Source organism: Ambystoma mexicanum, chromosome 8, assembly GCF_040938575.1.
Source record: "Ambystoma mexicanum isolate Mex_15411 chromosome 8, UKY_AmexF1_1, whole genome shotgun sequence".
Taxonomy (NCBI): Eukaryota; Metazoa; Chordata; class Amphibia; order Caudata; family Ambystomatidae; genus Ambystoma; species Ambystoma mexicanum.
Window position 1 is genome coordinate 1,236,240,156 of NC_090929.1, and position 27,597 is coordinate 1,236,267,752.

At 47.3% G+C, this 27,597-nt stretch overlaps 1 protein-coding gene across 6 annotated transcripts in view; it reads right to left on the reverse strand.

Moving 5' to 3' along the window:
- PLCE1 (phospholipase C epsilon 1) overlaps positions 1-27,597 on the reverse strand; it is a 3,624,599-nt gene that overhangs the window by 1,387,779 nt on the left and 2,209,223 nt on the right. For all 6 annotated transcript variants that reach the window (XM_069611343.1, XM_069611341.1, XM_069611340.1 and 3 more), the window contains 3 exons: positions 24,852-24,974; positions 24,632-24,768; positions 2,343-2,581 (listed from right to left, as the gene is read on the reverse strand). In XM_069611343.1, the coding sequence (XP_069467444.1) occupies positions 2,343-2,581; positions 24,632-24,768; positions 24,852-24,974 (499 nt within the window). The remainder of the gene's footprint in view (positions 1-2,342; positions 2,582-24,631; positions 24,769-24,851; positions 24,975-27,597) is intronic.

Below are 27,597 nucleotides of genomic sequence, written 5' to 3' on the forward strand. Positions count from 1 at the left end.
ACTATTATGTAAAAGCAACCAATAAACATTTTTGAAAAAACAGGATGTGCTTTAGGGTGGAGCTGTGAAGAAATCCTAATTGCCTAGAGGCATGAATGTGTTTTCTGAGACCACCTTCCCTTTAATTCAACTGCAGTGTTCTCATTTTCAACCTGGCCTCTGCTGTTGCTCTAGTACAATATGCCATGGAGTCTAAAAGTGACACACCAATGCTATATTTTATTATTTATTTATAACCAGGGAAGAACAATATACTTGGGAAGACTTCACAGGGGTTCCAACAGTTGAATGAGGACCTGTTTTACTAGTGAAGACACAAAGTGAAAAGTGATTACAAGTTTAATATTGTGCTATACTCGTGAGGGACTGCATGGTACACCTGTCAAAAATGGCGTCAGAAATACACAGACAAAGATAGTAGATTTAAGAGGTTTTATGCAAATTTCAAATGGCTAAACTGGGACGGTTGAAACGAATAGGTCCTTATCTCTCTCTGCCTTCCCATTGGCAACCTGAACCCGGGCGCCCCAACCCCTAGAATCCCTGAGGTAGTCTAAAGCCAGGTAAGCTCTACTATCTAAATATTTCTAATCTTGACAAGGAAACCTAAAGGCTTTGGCCTTTTCTATATCAATCACACTCTGGGACTTTCTAAGAGTTAGTTCTGGTCTATTTGAGTGCGTCAAAGGCTTTTCTTTTAGTCTCTCCCCCTTCTCGCCTTACTTCTCACTCTCTATCTCTCCCTCCATCTCTGTATCCACTTTCCTCTGTGATCTTCCTTGTATCGATCTATTTCACTACCCCCCTATTTTCTCTCTCTCTCTCTCTTTGTCTCTCTCTCGCTCTCTCTCTCTCCCTGCAACCCTCTCTTCTGACATCTCTCCCTTAAAATCCCTGGCATACTCGTCTGTCTCCTGATCGTACCACACTCACTCCACCTGTCTCGCCCAACTATTTCTGTCCTTCACTCCACCCTCCCCACTGCTCACACTACCACCTTGTACCCTCTCCCCCACCATGCCACTCTCTGTCACACTTTTTTCACACCTCCCACCACATTACACACTGCTGCAATTCTCTCACACACTGCACCTTGCCTGTACTCTCACAAAACTCTGCCACAGTCTCCTCAGTACTCTGTCCCACCGCCCACCCTCCGTCCGTCTTGTCTTTTGATCCTCCACCGTTGCACCTGACCTCACCTGAACACTATCTCCTCTGTGCTGGCTAGGATTTGATAGCCCATCCTACCCCTTCCAACATTTCTCCCAGCTCCCATTGTTTATTGTGGTCACATGCTGCCTTTGGCAAATCTCTGGCTAAGCCATACCTCTCGGGGCTGGGACTTCTTATGAAAGGATTTAAGAAGGCTTTTAGCTGCGTGCCCCATCAAATCTCCATTTGTAGGGTGGCAATGTGTTCAGGCTGCTCATTTTCCTGGGTGCTGTCTTCCTGCGCTGGAGAGTTTTCTTTCCGCCAGCATGTGGGGAGGATGACTGTATCTTCATTACAGTCCCTACTCGCACTCAGTTCGTTTGCTGCTGCTCCACCATGCCTTAGGGTCCGACTGGTTGGGTGTCTCATCTCTGATGGGCAGTAAAACTAACAGTCCATTCCATGTTGGGTCTCAAATCCATTTCTCTGTTGCCAGTTCAGGTTTTCTTGGTTTCTGCCAGGTGCATTCTGGGAGTTGCAGTTCTGAAAAAGACAAAAGCGAATGCTGGCCAGAAGAGCAGCTGATAGGCATTGTGGAAGGGACCATGGTAACATTCACAAATAATTCAGATTCTGGGGATATTGTCAGAACAACAAAGTAAGGGTAGGATTCCCCTCAAAGTTTGTAGAGTCACGATTGTCAAAATAACTTTCAATTAACACGATGGAACCTGCTTTGAGGTGTGTTTTGCACAGCGCCACTTTGTACAACACGTTAAGCCTTTTGCTTCCTGGCATGCCGTGAACGGGAGCGTAATCTGAGTCCATGCTGGATTTCATTTGAACAAGAGTGAAACACATACACCTATTTCTCAGATTTCTTTTCTCCATGCAGGCCAAACGATGTTCGTAGTAGAGGAGGTTGCCCTTCTGGTGCCTCTTCGTACACTCAGAGTTTGATGTACAGCTTCCCTGATCTTTTCAATTACATGAATTATTTATTTTTCTTTGGTTGTTTATTACGGGTCACATTCAGAAAGATGTTTTTTCTACACTGTGCTAAAAGAGACCGTTTGTGGAATCTTAAAAGAAAGAAAATGGCTGACTTTGGGCCTGTAGAGCAAAAATAAACAAATAAGCGAATTCTGGCTTCAGAAGAAAATGGTGAGAATGTTATTGTAACAGACCTGGATAATACTTAGAACTTCATCATATGTGTAGTGCTCTCCTTGGCAATTCATTAAGAAATCGTTGAGTTGCAGGATTCCTATTCCAAAAACTCCAAGTGACGTGCTTTCAACACCAGTTCCATTTGTTACAATACTCGCTGCAGCAATAGCATCAGATATTTGTCTTTGGTTGTCTGTTAGCTGCTGCCTACTACGAATGAACAATCCCAAGTCTGATATGTTCCTGGTCAATAGATCTAAACAGTTAAATATAAAACAGAAACACAAAGAGTATATTAATTTATCTATCAAATGTTGGATAAGAGACAAACACAACAGTGTTATTCTTGCAGTCTTTTTACTCAATCTCAGTAGGATCTACTTTTTCAGTATTTTGCGAAACAACTTTTTCATGGAATATTAGAAACGCACGAGAACTGCAATCTCCACATGCTATCAAAATGCAACACTTTTATAAAATTAAAATAGGAGTACAAAGACAGCACTAATCAAAGAGAACAGCCAAGGTGATGAATTTGTCAACACAAAGCATGTTTGATATAGATTATTTGGTTTATATGTTTTGTTCCCAAAGCAAGCTTTTTGTTTTCAGACATGAACCCAGACAACATATTTTTTTATTTTTCTTGTGGATGACAACAACCACGTTTGCTGGCCAGACACTTTGGGGGCTGCTTTGTGTTGTGTTTCCGCCCTGCGTCCCGCTACGCGGTGACGCAGGGCAAGTGAATAAAAGCTCCGCCCCTTGGTGAAGGAGGCAGTTCCGGGGCACAAAGCTACCTGTGTGTGCATGCGTATTTCTTGTCAGCTCCTGCTGGAGCGACGCCAGAGCGGCCTACACACACGGCCACTCACGTTCGGGCCCAAGCCGGCACTACGCGAGGCCCGAACACAACATTGGCGACGAGGAACGGGATCCGAACACGTGTGCCACACATCGTCGGACGTGCGCTTTGAAGCGACGCACATAATTTTTGAACACCCGGTGGGGGTGGGCCACACGACAAACCCCCCCCCCACCCAAAAAAAAAAAAAAAAGATTTTTTTTTTCTTTCATATGCAGCCATCACGCGCGCACGCTGTGATTTGTCAAATGGTGATCAAGTCACCTCTGTAAACCCAGCAAACCTGGGACATTGATGGGCCAACACACAGGTACAAGGAAAGCAGTGAGCAGGTCCACATAAACTGATGGTGTCAGGAACACTGGAAAACAAACCCAAGTCCAATTGAGACCAGCTGGAAATTATCGCCCGCAGGAGGAGCCACAGTCAATGCTCTGAGGTGAGGAGAAATTCCCTGGCAGGGGAGAGGGAGGCCACGCCATGGCCACTGGAATGTCCACCCCCAGGCCGAGCACACCATCTAGACTTGCAGCCAACCTATCTGTATCAACGCCACAAATTCGATCACAGGGCAGCTCATCCATAATGATACAGCCATTTGACCCTTTCACAGATCCTTCATCGGTTGGCCCCCGATGGCAGTTATGGATTCAGAAATTTGAAATGGCTATGGATTGTAAAGATATTACTATTGCCAGGAAGATGAGATCACATTTGTTGTTGAATGTCGGGGATGAAGTACTGCGAATCTTCAACTCACTAACCATTGACGATGGCCAGGACATTTACCAACAGGCCAAGGATGCCCTAACGGCCCATTTTCTCCCACAACTCAACCCGGATTATGAGACTTTCATATTCTGTACAACAATTCAAGCAGAGGAGGAGACCCTTGATGCATACCACACCCGGCTCAGAAAATTAGCCATTTCATGTGAATTCACAGACACTGAAAGAAATCAGGAGACAAATAATTAATGGCATCCAATCGGAAAAGTTGAGAAGGATGGTATTAAGTGAAAGAGGTATCACGCTAACACGCATTCTGGAATTGGGTCGCCAGAGAGAATTAGCACATGCCAGAGCAGCCCACATGGGCACAACGCTTCAAAAACTACAACCTGCCCTCACAACAACCATAGTGGCTCATGTCGCCAATCGTCACTCAACAAAAGAAGAGGTTGGGGGAAACACTATACATACCCGATGGCAACCGCGAATTCCAGGGCCAATGGAGTGTGGATGGTGTGGCGGTCCTCGACATGGACGGCAAAACTGCCCGGCACAAGGGACCACGTGTGGTGCATGTGGTAGGATGGACCACTATGCAAAAGTATGCCGGTCATCAGGAGCTCAACCATCAACAAACAAACCACGCCACGCCAATGAGAAAAGTGGGAACAAGAAAAAGAAACAAGCTGGAGCCCGACAAATAGAGGCCACAAACTCATCCACTGACGACGAAGGAGATGACATGAATGCAGCACCTCAAGAGGCGATCAAGGAAAATTGGAGAAAAGGGAGAAAAGTATATATGGTCTCAGCCCTTAATCACCGACAAGCCACATCAAGAAAAGGCCGCAGGAGACGAAAATGCCAAGTCATGACCCAGGACCAGCACGTGTGGATGACCATCGACACGGGGGAATCAGTCAATGTTATGCCCATAAGCACTTTCCGGTTACTACAGCCTCAGCCGGACCTCAAAAACACAGACACGCTACTATTTGCATATGGATGTAAGAAACCCTTACCTGTGGTGGGCAGATTCCGCACCACTCTTAAGCATGGAGAAAACAGTTTAACATCCAAAATATATGTAGTAAATGCTGGCATTGAGTGCCTTTTGAGTGGTGACGTAGCAGAAGATCTGGGGTTGGTGAGATTCATTTGCAAAGTGAATGAAGCACAAGAGGTTGAAAAACTCCTGGGAACGTACCCTAACCTGTTGAAAGGAATCGGGTGTTTAAAAGGAAAATCCATTAAACTCCACATAGATGAATCCGTACAACCAAAGGCTGTCAGACACCGATGAACACCATTCCATATGCGTGAGCAAGTGGAAAAAGAACTAAGAACACTTGAGAAGGCCGGGATAATCGAAGAAGTAACAGGACCTACACCTTGGGTTTCTCCAATGGTTGTCACAAAAAAACCAAAACAGCCAGGGAAGGTCCGCATCTGCATAGACATGAGGTTACCCAACGCTGCAATCAAGAGGGAGCGACACATAACGCCAACACTGGATGAGATCGTGGCTGATCTCACGGGATCAAAAGTATTCTCCAAAATAGATTTGAAGGCTGGATATCACCAACTACGATTACATAAGGAATCCCGGTACATAACAACGTTTTCAACACATATTGGTCTGCGACGATACAAACGTTTAAGTTTTGGGATCTCCTCAGCAGCGGAGGTTTTTCAGCAGACTATTCAAGAGCTCATAAGGGACATACCGGGTGTGTTAAATGTGAGCGATGATATTTTAATCCATGCAGCTGACAGAGACGAACACTTGAAAAGACTGCATATGCTCCTCGGCAGATTGGAAAGTGTTGGACTAACCATCCACCGTGAAAAATGTGAATTTTTCAAAACAGAGTTGTCTTTTTTCGGCTATACATTCAGTAGTACGGGCATCTCGCCGGACCCACAGAAGGTTGCTGACATTCAAACAGCCAGTCCCCCTACATCACCGACGGAAGTGCGCAGTTTCCTAGGGATGGCCACATACTGTGGAAGATTTATCAAGAATCTAGCTACACTGTCGGAACCACTGCGTGAGCTCACTAAAACCAACACAAAGTGGGAATGGGGGCTAGCGTGTCAAGACGCATTTGAAAACATTAAAGAATCCTTATCAACGGACACCAAAATGGCCTATTATGACACCACACTTCCTACAGAGCTGTATGTTGAAGCCAGTCCCGTAGGTCTGGGAGCCATACTGACTCAGGTGACAAGAGAAGGGGTACAAAGGCCGATAGCATATGCATCACGAGCTCTCACTATGACTGAACAAGGATACTCTCATATTGAGAAGGAGGCCATTGCTGTTTTATGGGGTTGTAGACACTTTCACATATATTTGTATGGCAGGAAATTCACAACATATACCGATCATAAGCCTTTATTACCCATATTCATGGGCACCTCCTCCCATCCTCCGGCCAGGATTGCAAAATGGCTTTTGCATCTGCAACAATATGACTTTGAACTAAAATATCAACCAGGAACTGGAAACCCAGCAGATTTTCTGTCAAGGCATCCCAGAGAAGCAACCACACAGGAGGTCCAAGTGGCAGCAGAAACAGAAGAACACATATGCCAAGTGGTGTGTGAAATGAGACCAAAAGCGGTCAGCAGCGAGGAGATTGCAGAGGAAACACGCAAAGACCAATGTTGCGACTTGGTGAAAAACACAATCTTATCAGGTGAATGGAATTCTTTCCTGAAGAACATTCATAACAAGACACAAGAAGCCAAAACATTTCTTGAAGGGATGTTCACAGTACGGCAAGACTTATCTATCACAGAACAAGGCCTGATCCTTAGAGGAGACCGCATTATCATCCCCATGAGTCTTCAAGAAAGAATAGTAGCGTTGGCACATGAAGGCCACCAAGGAATGGCACGAACAAAAGCTCGCATCAGATGCCGAGTGTGGTTTCCACAAATCGATGCCATGGTTGAAAAACTCATCAACACTTGTTTACCTTGCCAAATCACTTGTGCCCCACCACACCCGACGCCGATTCAGTCACCAGCGCGAGGATGTGGAAGATGGGACGCTATCAGCCTTGATTTTTGCAAAATACAGGAAAACTTATATCTCCTAGTGGCTATTGATGACTATTCGCGCTACCCTGAAGTAGAGATAGTGAACTCAACAGCCGCGGAAGTGGTAATTCCAATGATTGAAAAAATGTTCGCGAGACACGGTTTACCCACAAGAATAAAAAGTGAAAATGGCCCTCCATTCCAAGGGGAAGAATTCAAACGTTACTTACAGGATCTAAACATACGATATCACCACATAATGCCAAGATGGCCCCAAGCCAATGGAGATGTGGAACGTTTTATGCGGACACTAAATAAAGTGCTGAGGATATCGAAGGAAAATGCCAGCTCTTGGAAACTCGACCTGTATCGGTTTCTACGAAACTATAGAGTGACTCCACACAGCACGACTGGAATTCCCCCAGCAGACTTAATGTTTGGTGTGCTGGTCAACTTTTCCATACCACACCTCCCTAACAGAAGTCCGGATAATTTTGACACTGAACGAACAGAAAGAAGAAGAACAGAAGCCAATGAGCACATGAGCACCATGAGAAGGGCAAAGCAGTCAAATCTTCAAGTGGGTGACCACGTGATAATGTTGCGTAATCCTACCAGATCTAAGTTGAACTCTCGGTATGAGCCATCCCCATGGATCATCAAGGAAAGAAAAGGCACCATGCTTACAGCACAAAAAGGACACCAAAGTGTAACACCTAATGCAGCATGGTTTAAAGCTGTGCCCTGTAATCTGTGGACTGATGGTGAACAGCCCCAAGAAGCTGACACCTCTACGCCGGATGGCGGAGGGACAGTATATCCACACAAAGAAGAAAGAGCTGATGATGGAGCATGGGAGCTGTGGAGTGAGCCTGAGATGGGTGAGCAGGACACTGAAGGTGAGGCACCCTGTGAGACAGTGGGACCCCGGTCACAAGGGGGGGGCTATAGCCTGAGAGGAGCCACCCGGCCTCCAGCTCATTTAAAAGACTATGTATGTCCAGTGTGGGCCCCCAAGGACTAGAATGTGGGAGGCACTTTTCTGCTGTAAATGTTTATTCATATATATCTAATGTTGATCCACTAATGCAACGGTGGGCTGTCATTTGAACAGATCTATAGTTGATGCATGTTTTGTGTTTGGTTTTATTCATTTTGGAATAAAGGAGAAATGTTGTGTTTCCGCCCTGCGTCCCGCTACGCGGTGACGCAGGGCAAGTGAATAAAAGCTCCGCCCCTTGGTGAAGGAGGCAGTTCCGGGGCACAAAGCTACCTGTGTGTGCGTGCGTATTTCTTGTCAGCTCCTGCTGGAGCGACGCCAGAGCGGCCTACACACACGGCCACTCACGTTCGGGCCCAAGCCGGCACTACGCGAGGCCCGAACACAACACTTTGATATGGAAAAAACTAAGATGGTGGTATTGATAGGACGAAGAATGGGGAATGGTGACTCGGGATATAATGGAGCCGTGGTAAGCACCTCTGTAAAGTAGATGGGGGCGAGGGGTTATTCCAGCCAGAAGACCCTGAGGTTCAACCCCATATTGTTACTCTGTAGACAGTCTGTTGTGACTGTGGCTTAACTGGCCATCAGCGCCAGCGTGCCCTCTAAACGCCCGCTCGTTTGTGCTGATATGTGCGCGGGAGTGCTGTGTTCTGCTAGTAACGTTGGGTTTCCTTATTCGTATATCTGATACATCAATGCCTATAATTGGGCGCATTTATAATTCTAGGCGATTATGGAACAGTTGATTAATGCTCAGAGTGCGCGACTACACATAGCTTGACGAAATACTTACATATGTCTTTATTACACTCTGCAGAGAGCCATGGTAGAATTTCATACTTAGATGGACTTAGTGTTACTAATCCTATGCTGTCTGCGCCTGGATTTCCTGGCAATATTACCAATATTGAGCCTATTGGTGATCCACTGGATGCGGTTGCAGATTTTGGAGTCAGCAAACAGAAGTCTTCTCCTAAAAAAATGTATGTTTATCAACTCTGTGGGAGGGGGTTCTTGCATCTTACTTACTTGGATGTGGTTTATGAAAAAGCTGCCAGTAATGCTGATAAAGAAAGTACTCTATAGTGCCAACTATTTTAAGACACAATCCCAGCCATTCAAGGAATATTTTGGTAATGAATACTGTAGCAATAAGCCCCGAGCCGGCGGGCCATTACCGTCTAAGGCGGTAATGGCCCGCCAGCAAGGGGCTTGTTGGCATTAGTATTCCGGGGTCTTTAGCCCCGGGATACTAATGGCGTTGTTGTTATTTTTTTCAATCGGCTTTTGTTTTGCCGGTTGAAAAAAAAAGCGGCGCTGCAGTACGCGTTAGTACTACAAGACTAGAACGCACGTGCTGCTTCATTACTACAAATCCACAGGGCGCCATTTTGGGCCAAGTTGATCCGTAGTAATGAATGGAGAGGCGGGTGAGGAAGCATTCTGACCCAGCACGTGATGCACGCAAATGCGTACACAGCATTACACTGAGTTATGGTTCGAAATTGAGCCAATCCACGCTCAGTGTATCCCATCACCGTGGCATCGGTGCGCTGGGTACTAATGTTAGTAATTCCTAGCAAGATGATCCCTGCTCCTTGGCATCACGTCAGAATTTGAAATGTGTTTATCTTAACAATCGTTCCGTGACGAGACACGCAATTGAAGTTGTGGACCTTTTTTCAGATGGAAACATTGATATCGCCTTTCTTACAGAGGCATGGCTGTCTGCAACCTCAGGCCCAGATTTAGCCTTGGCGGTCCCTAAGAGGTTTCATATTGTATGTAAAGTTCAGACGGCAGTGTAGGAGGAGGGTTGGCCATTATCTTCAGTTCCTGGCTGAAATTCTACCAAATAGATTTGGAAGAACGGGTTGAAGTGCTGGTGGTGAAATCGTTGACATACAATTTTACATTGCTTTACAGGCCACCTTGTGTTGTGCCTCTTTTTGAAGATCAGTTTTTGGTTCTGCTTCATTCCCTTCTGAAACCAGCCACTAAGTGTATTATTGTGGGGGATTTTAACTTGTGGCTCAGAGACCCGCAGGATCACTTTGCATCCTCGGTCAATGAGGCACTAGAAGGCCTAGGATTTGAGCAAGTAATTAAGGACCTTACTCATAAAGATGGACACATTCTTGATTTGTTATGTACGGCTGGTATTTTGTTAGATAAGCCTGAGATCAGGGTGTATCCATGGTCAGATCACTTCTTTGTATACTTTGCTATTCCGGTCCCGGACCTACAACCCCATACCTATCCTTCTAGAGTACTGGTGGCAAAGAGTAGTATAGGCAAAATATCACCTATTACTATGGCACCTTGTTTAGATCCCCTGTTGAACTTACCCTGTCAGACTTTGACAAATTCCGTTGTTACCTGTTATCAAAATTGCCTAACAGCTGCAATTGATAGTATTGCCCCAGTAAGATTGTGCAAACTTACTAGTGGGGCTTCTTCTGCTCAGACATGGTATAATCAGGAATTACGAGTGCTGAGGGTTACTAAGAATAAGACCTATAGACATTGGCAGAAGTCATATATGGCGGCAGATAAAGATGTATATAAACAGTCCTTAAGTCAGTGCAACAAATCTATTATTCAAGCGAAAAATGACTTATGATGAGCGTTTCCATAATGCCAGTGGTAATACTAGAGAATTGTTTCAAATATTTAAGACACTGAAAAAGCCTAGTGTAGGTCCTGAGGAACAGGTCGTAAAGGACCAAGACTGGTGTACTGCAATACAGCAGGCTCTTTAATAAGTAACTAAGTTAAAAACAGCTACTGATGTCAAGAAGCTGGCAGTATAAGCACAAACGTATGATTGCTCTTCCATTGCAACCACAACACAAGCATTTCAGTTTAATAAAGTACCTGAACCTAATGTGCTCGAGTTTACCTACCAACTGCCCTGGGGATCCATGCCCATCAAAGATTAGAAAAAAAGTGTGGCACACGTGTTGCTCCTATAGTCACAAACTAAAGTAATACTTCATTTGAAACTGCGCATGTCCCTACAGTTATCAAGCAGGCTTGGATCACCCACTTGTTTAAAAAAGCATCCCTTGACACTGGTATAGCGATAAACTATCACCATACTAACAGTGTTCTATTTTTGTTAAACATTTTAGAAAGAATGGTATACATGCAAATTCAAGCTCATCTTGAAGAGCATAATCTCCTAGGGTCCAGGCAGTCAGGCTTTCGTAATTAACATAATACGGAATCGGCCCTTTTAGATCTCAAGTCCAGTTTATCTTTGAACATGGACTGAGTGCATATCTCTTCGCTTTTATTACTAGACCTGTCGTCAGCATATACTTGATGGATTTTAATATTTTATTTGAGAAAGTTCAATGTGAGGCATTTTTGTCAAGATTGGCAGCAGAGCTGATTTTACCTTTTTTAGCAGAGTTTTAGTGGTGAAGTGGCTGCTGACCTGGTTTCGGCCTTATGTATCTGAAAGTTACGCAGTCATACTGACACAGGCAATTGTGGGAGCGAGATTGGACTACCGTGGTAACTTATTTGCAGAATCCTACCAGAAGAATCTCGCCAACCTGCAAATAGTCCAGAATAACACAGTGAGGATAGTGGCCTGCCCCAAGCGCTGTGATTATGTTAAGAGGCCAGACGGGCTGTAGACCGGCTCCCGGTAAGAGAGAGGATAAAGTCCAGACTTCTTACCATCACACACAAGCGTTTGTTTGGTAATAATCCCAGCAACATAAAGCAGAGGCTATTGGTGAAACAGCATGTGAGGATTTTAAGATCTAACCAGATAAATGTGCTCGCTGTTCCACATTATAAATTGGAGAGAGCTGGCAAACTTTCTTTTAATTTTCTTGCTCCTGAATTATTGAACCGCTTACCAGCTCAGCTGCGTTCTGAGTCATCTTTGGCAGTGTTTAAGAAGGCAATAAACATTATTTTTTAATTAGTCTTCAGGTTTGTATCTCAGCTCTGCACCAGATTTTACTTGTCTTGCCTCTTTTAATTTGTTTTTAGCTTGTTCAGGCTGTATCTTAGATTAGTACTTGATTGTATTTTATAGCCTCTTTTAACCTTTTTTCTTATTCCAGCTTTCTAGTGTTAAATCCTTTTATGCCTTTGTCTAGTTTGTCCTCCCTGTGTTGTTTGTTTGTTTGTGTAGCGCCCATTTTCCCTTGGACCTAAGGCGCTCTACACATTTATAAATAAATAAATAAAGCTACTCACCGTAGTGACTAGAGTACTCATAGTCTATAGTCCCCTTTCTTCCATCCTTGTGGGCATCCCCCAACATGGGGACGGTACTGGAAACTTTGGCAGTGAAAAATTGAGCTTCCCATTTAAATTAAGTATAGCGCGCAGGGGCACGGCCTCTGGCATGGAACCCCCCCCCCTGGGGCCCCGCTCTCCGGCACCTACCTCAGTACTCTTTGAACAAATCGGCCGCTTAGATACCTGGCTACACTTATCATATATTAGCCTTTGGCATATGATTAGGAGAAGGTGGGTAGGACGTATGAAGCAAAGGGGACTATGGCCTAGGAGTACTCTAGTCACTACAGTGAGTAATTTTAATTACTCATACGCCCCTTTCCTCCATCCTTGTGGGTGATTCCACTGGACAAGACCATAGGGTGAGTGACCAACTGTCTCACATCTAGGAAGACGCAAACAGGTTCCTCAGAACCACTTGCCCAAACTCAGTATCGCATCTGGAAGTGGTGTCCAGGTAATAGTGCTTGGAGAAAGCCGACGGAGTGGCCCAAGTAGCCGGCTTGCTGATGACTTCCCAAGAACCATGACTCTGGCAAGCAACAGCTGTGGCCTTAGCCCTCACCGCATGGGCATGAATCCCCTGCGGGACTGGTTTGCCCATGGCCGCATATGCCTCAGAAATGGCCTGAACCATCCAACGCGTGATAGAAGCCTTGGAAGCCTGAGAGCTGGGGGAGGAACCCCCGAACGTGACATACAGTGCCTCAGAGTTCTTGAAGGATTTCGTCCGAGAAAGATAAAGCTTGAGGACCCTCCTGAGGTCCAAGGAATGCAGGGCCCTTTCGGCCTCAGACTGCTGGTTTGGGAAGAACGCCGGCAGACAGATTTCTTGATTCAGATGAAATGGCGAGACCACCTTGGTGCAGGAAGTTCGGCTGAGTGCGCAAGATGACCATGACGCTGTGAAACGTGGTGAAAGGTTCACATGAAGACAACGCCTGCAGCTCGCTGAACCTGCACGCAGAGGTGAGAGCCACCAACAAAACTGCCTTAAGTGTCATCAGCCGGATGTCCACAGATGACATTGGCCCGAAAGGTTTGCGCTGCAAAGCAGCAAGGACCACATTGAGGTCCCAGACCGGGTGCGGCCCATGGACTGGTGGAAAAAGCCTAGACAACCCCCTGAGGTGGGCCTTAACCACTGGGTTAGCCGCTGAAAACACATGATATGGGGAGTTCTTTAATGCCCCAATGGCTGCCAAATAGGTGCAGCAAGTATCCACCTGCACTCCCGAACGAGCAAGGTGTGCTGAAAAAGCCAGAACATCGTCCAGCGGGCAGGTGACTGGCTCCAGACCCTTGTCATGGGCCCCATAGCAAAACCTAGTCCATTTGCTCTTCTACTGGGAACCGGTGGAGGGCCGCCTGGCCTGCTCAATGATGTCCCAGTTGTCATCTGAAAATTGAGTATGCTGAAGCCTCAGCTGGTCAGGAACCAGGGCGGCAGAGCCAGCCTGGTTGGGTCTGGGTGTTCCACTGCACCGACCTGCTGCGTCCAGAAGCTCCTGCTGGGATAGTAGACCGGTCCCTGGGAGCACAACTGCAGCAGATCCGAAAACCAGGCTTTCGAGAGCCTGGGGGGGGGGGAATCAGGATTAGGCTGCAACTCACCGAAGCCGGAACTTGCGGAGTAGCCATTGAAGCAGAGAGGGGGAGGGAAGGGTCGGAACACGTAACACCTGCAGTTGTGCCAACAGATCTGGAAGGCATCTCCTGTAGACCCCCGATCCCGGCCTATCCATGAAGCAAACTGGGGCACTTGGAAATCTGAGGGGATGCAAACAAGCCCAGTTCTGTGAACCCCCAACACTAGAAGAGAGGCAACAAGGAGTCATTTTGCAATTCCCACTCGTAAGTGTTGAACCCCAATCCGCTCAGTTGATCTGCTTCCGCGTTGCTGTGCCCCGGGAGGTGGACTGCTGAGATCTAAATACCCTACATCAGGGCCCATTCCCAGACCGATACCGCCTCCATGCAGAGGAGGGGGGAACGAGTGCCACCCTGCTTGTTCAGGTAAAACATTGTAGTGGAGTTGTCCGCCCTGACCAGAACCAAACTGTCCCTGACAAGGGGTAGGAAGGCCTTGAGGGCCTGGTCCACTCCCCTTAGCTTGAGCAGATTGATATACAGGAGGGCTTCCGCCCTGGACCATGTGCCATGAATCGCATAGCCCTCCAGAATAGCCCACCAACCCGAAAGGGAGGAGTCCGTTCTCACCACCTTGGTAGCCTCCGGTCAGGTGAAGGGGAGCCCCCACAGCCACATTGCTGTCCATCAGCCACCAGTGAAGATGGGGCGGGAGTAGCTTGTATTGGGAGCCTGTCTGACTGCGACACTGTCTCCTGATCCCAACTGGCCACCAGGTGGAGATGTAGATGCCTCATCTTGAGGCTGGTGAGCCGAACCATGAGCACGCATGACACCATCATTCCCAGAAGGTGCTGAAACCAGCATGCTGAGGTGGATGAGTTGGCCAGAAAGTGTCCAATCGCCTTGCAAAGTGAAAGGAACTATTCAGCCATGGGAAACACCCGCTGAACTGCTGTGTTCCACCAAGCCACTAGGAAGACCAGATACTCGGAGGGGTATAGCTGCAACTTCCTCAGATTGAGGGAAAGCCCAAGCTGATGAAGAATATCTGCCGATCTTTGGCAGGAGTGTACCACCCCCTCGGATGAACTGGCCCTCACCAGCCAGTCATCCAGATAAGGGTATAGGTGGGCAGAGAAGACCCGCCACAGCGTTCATCAACTTCGTGAAGACACAACGTGCCGAGTTCAGGCCAAAAGGAAGCACTGTATACTGAAAGTGGTATGACATAATCGTGAACCGCAGAAACCTCCGATGCGGATGGTAGATGGGGAAATGAAGGTACACATCCTTGAGGTCTAGACTACAGATCCAGTCCCCTGCACACAGAGACTCTGCTAGGTGCGCTGGAGTAATCATTTTGAAGCATTCAAGAGGAAGAGACTAATGTAGAAATGACAGGTTCAGGACTATCCTTAGGCCAGCCTGGTTGTTCTTGGTTAATGCAAAAATCTTGGATTAGAAACTGAAGTCCCTGTCTGACTGTGGAGCCAGTTCCACTGCCTGAATCTTCAAGAGCAAAAGGACCTCCCTTAAAAGAGCCAGGGATCCAATGTGACGAGGGGGAGAGGATGGATGAGGAAGAGGAAAGCTGAAGCCCATGGAAACTATAGACAGGATCCAAGGGGTTCTTGAAAAGACGCTTCCAGTTGTCCTGGAAAAGAGCAAATCGGCCCCCTACTGGGGAGTTGTGTTATCTGACCATGACATCACTGTTTTTTTGTGTCGGAGGCGGTAGCAGAAGAATCCACGCAAAGTCCTCTGCTGTTTGCTCCTGCTGTCGCTGGTCGACCAGTCCGGCCCAAAACCCCTTGAACCCAGTGAAGGAGCAGGGTTTGAATTCGGCCCTGCCTTGAGCCTGAGGAAATTAATTTTGTCCCGGCTTGGTCAGAATGGCCAACGACTTGGTGGTTTGAGTAGAAGTTTTCTTCTTTGTCAACTCGTTACCAGTTGACAAATGAAAAAGGTCCACGTCCTCGAAGGGGAGATCTAAGATCCACTACTGCACATTAGAGGAACATTTAGTGGCATACATCCACGCTGTCCTTCTCATCTTGAACCCCAAGCACAGCCCTCTGTTGGCTGTCTCTATGCGGGAGACCGAAGACTCCATGAGATCCTGCGCAACGGCCAGAGCACCAGCCAGACCGGTTTTGAAGGAGGCCTGCCGCTCCACAGGGAGGTCAGGCAGAAACGACCCCAATTCACACCACAGCTTCTGTTTAGTCGCGGCCAAAAGGCCATCAGTGTTAGCTTGATGCAAATGCAGCTCTGATAAGGTAACATCGCCTGTCCAAGGACCTTGTCCTTCTTCGAAAGACAGCTGACGGCAGCAACCGGGGAGGAAGACGTAGATGATGGTTTAGAATAGAGTGAGGCAGCAGCCGCCACAGAAGAATGAGGCTGAGGGTGGGAGGCCAGGAGGATTGGATCCCTATCCGTTAGCCTGAACCTGCTGTCCAACTTCTTGTTCATCTGGGCGTTGGCCGTGGGCTTCTCCCAGACCTCCTTCGCCACTTGCAAGACATCTTTCTGGAGGGGAATGCCGGAACGGATCATGGTGGGCTTGCTCAAATATTCTGCTAGCACTCCCGACTCCTGGGGGGCCTCCTCCAGGAGGGGGACCACCAAGAACTCTGCAGCGCCCTGAAGGCGGCCATGAAAAGCCGAAACAGATGCCAACGGCTCATCGTCCTGAGCGTCATTGTCATTATCGTCATCATCCCCCCCTGTTTTTTCAGACTGAGGAGAGTCCTGGCCCTGGGGCACAGGTGTCAGCGGGGTGCCCCCTTTATCTGGGACCAAAGTCAAGTCCAGTGGCTGTTAAGGAGGAGGCATTGATGGTGCAGGAGGAAGAGGCAGAGAAGTTTGGATCACCGGCAGGGCCTGGACCGGGGGCGGGACAGGCACTGGAACCAGCAGTGCTAGAGGAATCGGAGTGCCCAGAGGAGGAGGCCGGGGTGGCACAACCTGTGGGATCACCTCCTTGACAATGTCCTTAAGGAAACCTGTCATCTGCAAAGAATGCATGAGGAAGAGGAAGCGGTCAAAGATGCGATCCGCGCAAGCCGTCGGGTCCCGAGGGGTCAGCCATCTGAAGCGCTAGGCCTCTGCTCCTGATTGAAGCGCTGTGGCGCATGGGTGAGTAGCCATAAGGCTGTGAAGGGTACTGGGACCGTAAAGTCAGCCACCGCTTCCAGAAGGAAGGGGCCTGGGACCTTCTTGCAGCATCCATTCAATGGGCGAGAGCGCAGGCGGGCCCTGCTTTGAATCCAAAATGGCCACCGGCCTACCAGGCTCTGCCACGTGCCTATTCGCCATCTTGGGACCTTGCGCCATGCCCTCGGCGGGAGGGCGTGAAGGCCCCTAGCTAGGAGAGGGCTCAGACATTAGAGGATACAGCTTGGGCCCTGAACCAAAAGCAGAAATGTCAACCTCAGAGATTACACCGGTAGGCGCTGAGCCCTCGTCCTTGTGGCCGGTAGTCGCAACACCCTAACTCATGACCTCGGAGCGTACTCCAGTAGGATGCATGCTCTCTGCGCCTGGGCCGTAGTCTTGCTGGATCGTGCTGAGGACTGACTCTTGGAGGTGGCACTGAACGATCCCTTACCCCAAGGGATCAAAGAAGAGGACGAACTTGATACGGTTTCGAGGACAGCCCGGTAGGGCCCTTGAGCCCTCCGTTGGTGAGCGGATAGTTTTGACAGCCTCAGGTCTGCCCCAGGAGCGCCCGGAAGAGCCCCCGGACCCCTCGGGTGGGGAGCAGCTAGCTTTAGAGGCCTCAGGCTTGCCATAACCTAAATCCGGGGAACTCTTGCCTGTGGGAAGCCCCGGGAAGGAGTCGCCATCCCGAGGAGCAGTGGGGACTGAGGGCCTACCTTGAATTGATGAGAGGTCCTAGAGACACAGTCCTTGAGGTGCGTCAGAGAAGTGTGGAAGATCTCCAAAGCGACAACCGATTCTTCAATGCCCGGTGACTGAGAGCGCTACAGGCCACGCACACGTCCCAGCAGTGGTCGGACCCCAAGCACTGAAGGCAGAGTGCACGGGGGTCCGAAGCTGGGAGCGAGCGGTGGCACAAAGCACATCTTCGCATCCTCCTGCAGCTGGCATGCGCCGGGGGAGGCGAGGCACCGAAGGGAATTTAAAAAAGATTGAAAAAATGAGAAGGGGAGCAAGCGGAAAGTTAAAATGTCTCTGCGCTGGCTGCCAGGTCCGGCACCGTCCATGCAGAAAAAGGAACAGAGGTGAAGCGCAAGAGGGTAACAACTACCTTCCCCACATTCAGCAGCTCAGGGTCTCAAGAGTTTCCTAAAAAGGATAGGTGGTTGGCACAGTTCTATCAGTCTTGCACACTTTGGCTTACTGGTACAATTCAACAGTTCAGGCTTGGGTTTCAAGCTCTTGGCAGTTCAATCAGTTCCTTAGACTTTGTCTGCCTTCTCATAAATACACAGTTCTAGGCTTGACTTTTACTTTGCCGCAATTCAACACAGGCTTCCCTCCGCCAGGCTCGAGCCTGCCTCTCTTGTCACATTCACCTTTTTACTTTATCAGAGTTCAGCCCAGGCTTCCCCCCGCCGGGCACAAGCCTTTCTTTCTCTGTGTGGGGGATTCTCTTCCCCACATTTTGTCCTTGTATCTTTTACCATCGAAGACTTTAGATACTGCAAGGATTTTACATAGACCTCTGCATGACCACTTCAACCTCTCTTTAAACAATTAAACAATGAATGAATAATCTTCCTCATCTCGAAACACCAATTTTTCTTGGTACTTGTAGTTTCTTTTTCTCTTTACTTTGCCCTCTTGGCATATTCAGAGTTCACTTACTTTGCTTTTCACTTATTCAACTTTCGTTCGGGATCGCGGTTACTTTCTTGCCTTCGGTTCCTGTTTAACACACTTCAACTCAGAACATTTCACAGACTTTTGAATGTGCGATTCCGCCTCGCAGCACCACTCTGTTACTTTGTATACTTTCTTCCACATTCAGCAATTGTTCTTTCCATTACGCATTTTATCAGCACACATGCAACCTTCAACTTCTGTTTAAAGCTACTTTTGCTTTTAACACAAACCAGGCTTTTGTTGCCTTCGATAACTCACTGGTCGTGTTAATTGGGCTTCTCTCTTCAACGCCTTTCATGTAGCAGTTAAGGCCGTAACCAATGCCTCCTTTGCTCCTCCCCAACTCACCGTTCACCCGGGAGGGTAGCAGGCTGTTTTGAAGCATCTTGAAGGTTTCTCCTTTCTGTTCAATCGGTTTCCATCTGGGAACGCTTATACGGCTTACCGAAAGTGTGGAATTCTCACCTGGCTCTCTCTTGTTCTTCGCAACGGCCATCAGCCCCTTGGCCTTCCAACTTCCATCGCCTTGTTCGCATCAGTCCAGAAAGAGCTGCTCCTTTTCGTATACAATCTCGCTCATAGTGTGCTTGTGCGCACCATGTTGTATCCTGGAAGGGAGTGTTAACAAGTGGCAGATGTGTATAGTTAGGATTACGTGCCTGACTGTGCCTGGTCTCATTAAAGGGACAGAGCCACTGCACGTCAGTAGAGGTAATCTTCCTGGCCTCATCCATCATCTTCCACGGCTCAGTAGTGTTGACAAAGTGAAGTGGGGAGAAATTATGGGAGCTGTAGATTCCCATAAAATAAACAGGGATAGGGGTTAGATGGATTGTGGAAAAAGGGGGATACCATGTCTCACCGTCACATGCTTCTTCCCCACTCCCCGAGGGCACCCTACCCAGGTGATCCTACCTCACTTGTCCACCCCCATGGTCGGGATCCAAAAGCGATGGCCTTTCCCTGGCCACCTGAGTACGGGATCCCCAGGGACTAGGTTGTGAAACACCCTCTGGTTTTTCACAGATGAGAGGCGGGGGTGATACACGGTACCGCAGGGTGGGCTGAAAGGAGCAGAAACCCAAGTAAGGCTGAGAGCTCAGAGACCCATAGGCGGGGTGAAAGATACAGCACTCAGGGCAGGTGGAGAATAAGAAGACCCCAAGTCGGTGCCTGAGAAACAAAGTCCCAAGCAGGGAAGGGAGTGACATTCCCCAAGAGGGGGAGAAGGAAAGGACAACCCAAGCTGGGCTGAGAGGATCAATACCCTTAGAGAGGAACATAGACACTTTGAAATGTACAACCAGGCACGTGGCCTGTGAAAGAGAGTCATTGCTGTGGTGGACTGGAACCAACCACCATCAAGAGAAGAGAAAAAGAAAAGAGAAACTTTGAACTGTATCACCAGGCACAGGGCCTGGGCGAAGCAGAGGGGCACTTGGGTGGGGGTCATAAACCAGCCACCCCTTTCAGGGTTTAGAGAGAAATCCCTTGAGAGGCCTTTTCTGGCTGAATTTATGTTACATGTTTGTATTAGTGGTAAGGACAGCACTGTTGTAAGACATCCTGGTGAGCACCCATTGTTTTATTCATAGACAGAGAACAGAACCTCCTAGAAATAGGGTCAGAGCAGGCCTTATTTTAGTTTAATAAAATACCAACTTGCAACATGACCTCTTACCCATTTCCCCAGTCTGACTTAACAGAGGGGATTCTTGCTCAAAATGTTTTGGGAAACAATAAGGTGAAATGGTGCATTTTGTAGCACAGTTTCCCAAAGCAATTGAATAAAAACAGATATAGTGTTTACAGGTAATTCAGAAATGGAATGCATGAGATATTTTAATAAATCCAAGATCATATTTTCCACGGCACATGGAAGCCTCTCTATGTAGCAGCAAATTAAATTGGTGTTCAGAAAATTGTGCTTCTAACTGAAACACTAGACACACAGTAGAGACATATCTGCTCCACATCACTGAAACAGTGTCTGAAACCATATCACGTGTTTCTATAGCACTAAGGGGACATGTATGAAATCACATCAGATTCAAATACTGTGCCAGGTAACATAACATGAATTATTCTGTGCTACATAGTCAAATACAATTAAACCTGTCATCAAATGCCAATTTATAGCAAATGTACATCAGAGTGTTGCCCAAATAGTTCAATGTGGTCTCCACAGTATGAGGGTACCACTCACATATTTCATGGTGCTACCAATATCATGGCAACCTACCAGGTGTGGTATTGTGATTGCAAATATCCAAGTGTGCAGCTCGGTCAGCCAGCATCTCAGTTTACTTATGGCCATGCGCATTTCCACAATTGAATGCTAGTTTCACATCCGCCTTATTGAGCACATTCTCAGGACAATTCATGTATTGACCTTAGGAAAATGCTCTATTGATGTTAGGGAGAATTCTCTGTTAAGGCTAATTTCCCAAACCTAGTGAGTCCCCCAGCAGCTTTGCTGGATTTTTGGGGTTTATTTCTTTCTCCTGCTAAGAGTGAGACTCTTTTTCTCCCACTCTTAGACATGATTTGAGATATCCATTGACTTTGTAATGTGTTTTATGAGCTATGGGGTCTTTTACTCTTTAGGGTTTCATGTATTTTTGGTAAGTGTGTTAGACAGCGCCCTCAGTGCAGTAACACAGGGGTGTCATAGTGACCCCCAAACATAGACTCAATACCCTGGGACTGACTACTGTCTCCCAGGGCATGTAAAGTCACCATTGACTTTACTTGTCTTAAATTGTGAGCAGAACCAGTACACACCATCATATTGTGGAAGTACTGGTAGGGGTAATTATATTGCCCCTGGGTCTGTTTTTCGAGGGGGCACTGTGCAGTCCTCCCTCGTCGAGTTTCTGGCTGGCGGCACTGGTTACCACGCGAAATATTCCACCGGAATATTTCCTATGGGATTTTCCCATTCATTTTAAACGCACCACTTTTTTGGTGCAATGTTAAAGATACCGCTGGGTTATTTATTTAATATTTATTCCCCGGTTGGGTCTTTTTGCCAGGACTCGGTTTTAAAATGGCGTTTGTGTTCGCCTCTGTAACTCCAACCCAAGTCGAGCCCTTGGTTCCACTTTTTGGCTGGCTTCTCCACAGAAGCCTCCAAAAGTGTAGTGGTGCCACTCTGTCTGGGTCTACAGGATGTGTGGGAGGGGGCTTTAGGCACCCTGGACTGAGTTGCCTCGGCAACTCAAGTCACATTCTTGTGTGATTGGCCCAGTGGTGAGCCACCCGGCTCACCACTTAGCATGTTTGAGTGACAGCTAGGACTGATGAATGGGGGTTTTCTGCATAAAATCAGGGCTTTGGGGACTGGAACTTCAGAAGTCGCCACAGGACCAAAGAATCCGAAGAGGGAGAAGCTGAGCCGACCTGCAACGACGACACCACTGGTGGAGCCCGGCTGAACCGTCTCACCACTTCCCAACGACAGAGAAGATCTTCATCCCGGAGAGTCTTCTTCCTCTGAACTGGTGGGGATAACCAGTTCACCCTCCTTTTCGCCTTCCTAGATCGTCTCGTGGTTGAATCGCCCGTGCCAAGCACCCCGGCGGCCGGATAGCCACGCTTCCCCACTACCGCAAATGAAAGGGCAGTACCTTTTAACCGGGAAACTCGGCGGCTGGTTTCTTCCCTGGCAGTGCAACGACCTCCAGCTTTCCTCCACGTCGAGATCTTCTCTTCCCCTGGACGAAGCACCGACTTGCACCCGCTGCCAGGAACAACTGCCTCCGCTGGAGCTTTCTCACCATTTCAGGTACTGTGTCCCGCCTGGGACACAGCAACAGACTGTTCAAGGTGTCCCGTAAATCCTTGACTTTCTATCCTGGGGTGACTTGGGACCTGCTAACTAACTTTTTCTGAACTGATCCAACCCTTTTCGAACTATCTGCAACGACTCTGTAAAGTACTATAGAACTGTGTGATCGTGGACACATTCCGCCTTGCTCTCTCCAAGAGTGGGCCTGGCCTATTACTTTCTTGCTCCTCAGTAGACTCTGCCTTTTCTGACTTGCTCTGGTTCTCCTCAAAGTGTTGGTATTGCGTATCTTCCTAATTCTGCCTTTTTCCCTCCCTTTTTAACTAACTTGTTGGAGTGCCATCTTAGGTTAAGCGCTCACCGCTGTCTGAAAACAAGTGGTGTTTTAACTAAGACTTGTTCAATAAGTAATCAGGGATGTATATATATTAATAGTGACTGTTTTTGAACTTGCTTGCCATATTAGTGTTAGTATATTTTACAAAGTGTGTTTTTAAATAAATAATTGTATACTTTTTTACCCAAGCTCTGGTCAGGGTTTGCTTGTGCTACGGTATCTTTGTACCTATCTTGTATACTCTATATACTGTCTAACTCTTCTTGAGAGAAGCCTTGCTGCTCAGCCACAGCTACCAAGTAAATCTGGGTGGTACAGACTGCTACCAATTGGGTTTACTGCCAACACCTGTAGTCTTAAGCCTTTTGCAGTGGTCCCTAAGGGAACTGCACAGGTTTCTGCCTAACAGTTGATATCTTCAATAAAGGTTAATTTGTATCCAGAAGTACACAATTTCAGGGAAGCTAAAAAAAGGTCTCTTAATGGATAATGCGCCGACTGACTAAATATTCAATGATCAAAATGCAAACTGAGCACTGTGGGACTGAAGAAGAAGAAAAGAGTAACTTAAGTGACAAGAAATACATTCTGAATGATACCTATGGCAGTGTGGGGAAAATGCGTCACCATGATGGGAACATCAAACATTACACACTCCATCCTCTGACGAATCAGGCATCAATGACATACTCAGCCGCCCATCTTCATACATGGTGTCCTAGGGCTGGAACAAGGACCTTGCACTATGGGTTGACTGAAGAAGGCGTTACATTTGGAACACAAATAAATGGTATTGCAAATACTTTGTATTGCATCATCCACAAGGCTTTCCTGAGGCCTGGGACCGCGCTAAATTCAACTTTCTCTCCCTAAATACCTCCCTGCTAGAGTCCTTTGGTCCTCTAGCTCTAAATCTCTGCAGGTCAGACGTTTCTCCAAACAGAGAGTGAGGGGTAGATCTCTTTCTTCGGCCCGAGCTTCCCCCTGGAATGGCCTCCCTGCCCCTCTCACACTTGAGCCAGATCTCCTCAAGTTCCAGAGGCTTCTCAAGACCCTCCTTTCTCCCCCCCCCCCCCTTCCTTGCTAACGGCCCCCTGCTGCTGTGACTGGCTGCCTGGTCCCTTCCGAGTCATACAGGGGCCAGGCCCTCCCTCAACCAGCCTGCTTCAGTACCCCCTTGCAGCATTTGCCTTTGGGCACCCTTCCCTGACTGGACTACTGAGTCTGGTCACCCCCCCCCCTCCTCGCACTAGTTACCCTCATCCCGTCCCCTGCAACTTGGCCTCCAGGCTCCCCCCTGCACTTACCCTCCAGCACTTACCCAGCCCCTGGGGGCCCCCTCCCTCCTACATCTCCTTCCTCCACCTTCCCCTACTTTCCCCCTCAATCTCCCCCACCGCTCCCCCCTGCACTTCCTGTATGCTGCACTTGTACGATCCGAATGTCACAATGCCTAGTAGGACCGTTTATTCTTATTTATCCTCCTCTGTTCCCCTCTCCCTTTGTCTTGTGGCGCCTGGAAACACTTTCTGACGTATAAGCCCCCTTACAAATGTTCAATAAATAAAATAAATAAATAAGTGAACAGAATATATGTACATGTATGAAAACGTTGCAAACAATTCAGGGTGTTGTTTGCTGAATTACTTCTATTTTTTTTCCATTCATAAATGAGGGCATGGGACTCGCATCTGGGAGATAGGCTAGTACACAAAGACATTCTAATTTTCCATCCCTAACATTTGAAAACCAACTGGAAAACATTTAATACAATAGGTATTTATTTGACAGTCTTGGATAAATGCAACTAACCCAGATCAGGCTGGAGTCCATTTGTCTTCTCATCAATTGTCAGATTCATATAGAGTGGAATTGATTCCGAACCAGAACGATTACAAGCCACAGCATAAACATCAAAAAGATCTTTTATGTCCTTGCGGCTCCTCACACTGTGAGAAAAAGAACAAGTTCATGTTTCCATTTCCAAGAATATAAGACGTTTTGTGCCAAAATTATATTTGATAGACTTTACCTGAAAGATTTAAAAAGCTCCACAAATTCAACGAAATTCATGTTACTATCAGAAACCATAAATGACTGGAAGCCCTTCATCCCTCCTTTAACTCGGCCATGCCAGCTAGAGCTGCTCCACGTGCTAAAAACAACAAAAATGAAATTAGAAGGCATTCACTGTCATGTCATGATCAAACGTTCTTCATGAAGGGCAACATCAGATATAGAATCAGTCAATGCTTTGTATTAGCTATACGATTTAAAGATAAAAGTAGTTATTTCATTACGTTTATTAGCTTTTTTTTGGAGCTTGATACACAATACAAACCAGGCCCAAGCAAAGACAAGGCAGTGTAGTTGGGGGATGGATTTCCAGACTGGTGAGGGTAATAAGAGCAAGTCCTGACCATGTTTGGCTGCTGTAGGCAACTGGAAAAAATGCCATTTGCACAAACATAAAATCAGATGATGGTGCTGATACAAAGATTCAATGTCAAGACAAGAGGCAAGCATTATGCTTCTCTCTTTTCCTTTACTTGCTAACCAGAAGCTCCAGCGGCACATACAATTAAACTCAAGAGGAATAAAAACAGTTCCTACACTTTCGAAAATTAGGAGAAATTGAAAACAGCACTAGACCAGCCCATGTTACATGAGTTAATTCCATTAATGCCTGAACATCTGCCATAATTTATCAGCGTATTCCATCCTCTTTCTTTTCTGCTCAAACAGCTGCACAGATAAAGATCATTATACTGTGTTTCTTTTGTGATAGTGCTTGTGAGCGCAGTGTCACGCTATTTGCTTAAGCCACAGGGTGCCATCATTGACAAGCGATGCTTGGTGGGGAAGACTTTTGGTCAGGGCAGGACCCGCAAGATTTTCAAGCCTGCCATTCAGGCTTTCCTCTGGTCCCTGGGCTTTCACCAAGGTGATGAAGCACATATCTAGCTCCGTCCAAGAACACACGAACAGGTTGATCATCTATTTAGATGCCATGATTTTCATGTCAAAGGACAAAGATCTCCTTTCAGGTTCAAGTCTGCATGGCCATATATCTACTTCAGACTCTAGGATTCCTCATAAATGATGAGAAATCTGAGCTCACCCCAGTAATACAAATTACATTTCTGGAGTTCCCAGTGAGCACCCAGGAGGTGGTTCTCAAGCTTCTGATGAAAAGGATTTCAACTACTAGGGCAGAGGTGCGCAGATTGCTGAACAGAGGCAAACCTTAGGAAGTAAGGGTGGAACTGCACTGGTGGCTTGATCATGTGGAAGCCTAGAACAGCAGAGCCATCTTTGACTCTATGTCAGATTTGATTACAGAGTTAGATGTAAGTAGAACTGATTGGGATTTGGTGAAGACTGATTTCTACTGGGGCAAATGATCTTAGCAGAACTCTCCTTGCGCATAAATTGCCTTGAGCTCCAGGCAGGTACCTTTGCGATTAATGCTTTAACCTGAGACAAGGTCAAATGCTGCATTAGGTTGAAGATGGACACCATGTCGGTCATGAATCGTTTGAGCAGCATGAAATCTAAATTACTTGTGGTGATGGTGAAGGATTTTTGGCATTATTGCCTCGAGAGGGATCCAAAGGTTACAGCGGAATGCATTCCAGGCCTCTAGAATGTGGCGATGGACTGAGACTCAAGGTTCCTATTCGACGACTGCAAGGGAGGTTTGATCCGAGCCTCTTTGCAGGGCTGAACGGCAAGTGGGGTCCTCTGCACATGGACCTAGTCACATCTCGGCTCAATGCACAGCTTCCAAGGTTTTTCAGCTGCGGGACACACCTCAGCCATGAATACTTTCCTGTATCCCTGATCTTAGGGGATTCACTATACGTTTCCGCCATTTGCTTTGATATGGAGGACCCTGACGAAGGCCCATCATGAGGAAGCTTAGTTGATGGTGATTACTTCACTCTGAACTTCCCAAGTGTGGTTTACAGCAGTTCTGGAACTTTCTAAAAAATGTCCAATCCATCCTCCCCAGAGTTTTCATCTTATGATGGAACCTCAGGGCAACTCCCATCCATCGGTGGAAGCGAGATCCCTGACTCTGGTAGCTTGGAGAAGGAACAAGTTACTTACCTGTAACTGTTGTTCTCCAGCATGGGTCTGGCATGGATTCACAAGCTCATGAATATTCCCCGTCGTCAGGCTGGGAATTCTCGGTAAAGAAAAAATCAGTATCAGTTTTGTTTCTGATCTGCCTTTCGTAGTAGTAACCAATCACTGATCTCTGCGTCATACTGACCACAGCCAATGACTGCCCTCTACCTAAGCCCCGCTTCTGGCAGCCATCTTCAGATTTGGTAGCACGTGAAGTGGCAGTATGACCAAGTGAAGAGCCACAGAGGGGTAGGCGGGAGGGTTCGCATGTGAATCCATGCCAGACCCATGCTGGAGAACAACAGTTACAGGTAAGTAACTTGTTCCTTCTCCAGCATGGGGTCTGGCATGGACTCACATGCTCATGAATAAAGAATACATAGCAGTACACACATGCACAACCACAGGAGGTGGCAAAGGCTCAACATTAAGCATTACATCAAACTCAACATTAAGCAATTCTTACCTCCTCACCAGGCTCACCTTAGGCGAACAGATTGCGCAGCACTGCTTGGCCGACCCTGGACTCCTCCCTGGAATCCCAATCGACGCAGTAGAATTTCGTGAAGGTGTGCGTCGACCTCCACGTAGCAGCCCTGCAGATGTCCAGCAAGGGCACACCAGATAGGAACGCCATGGTAGCT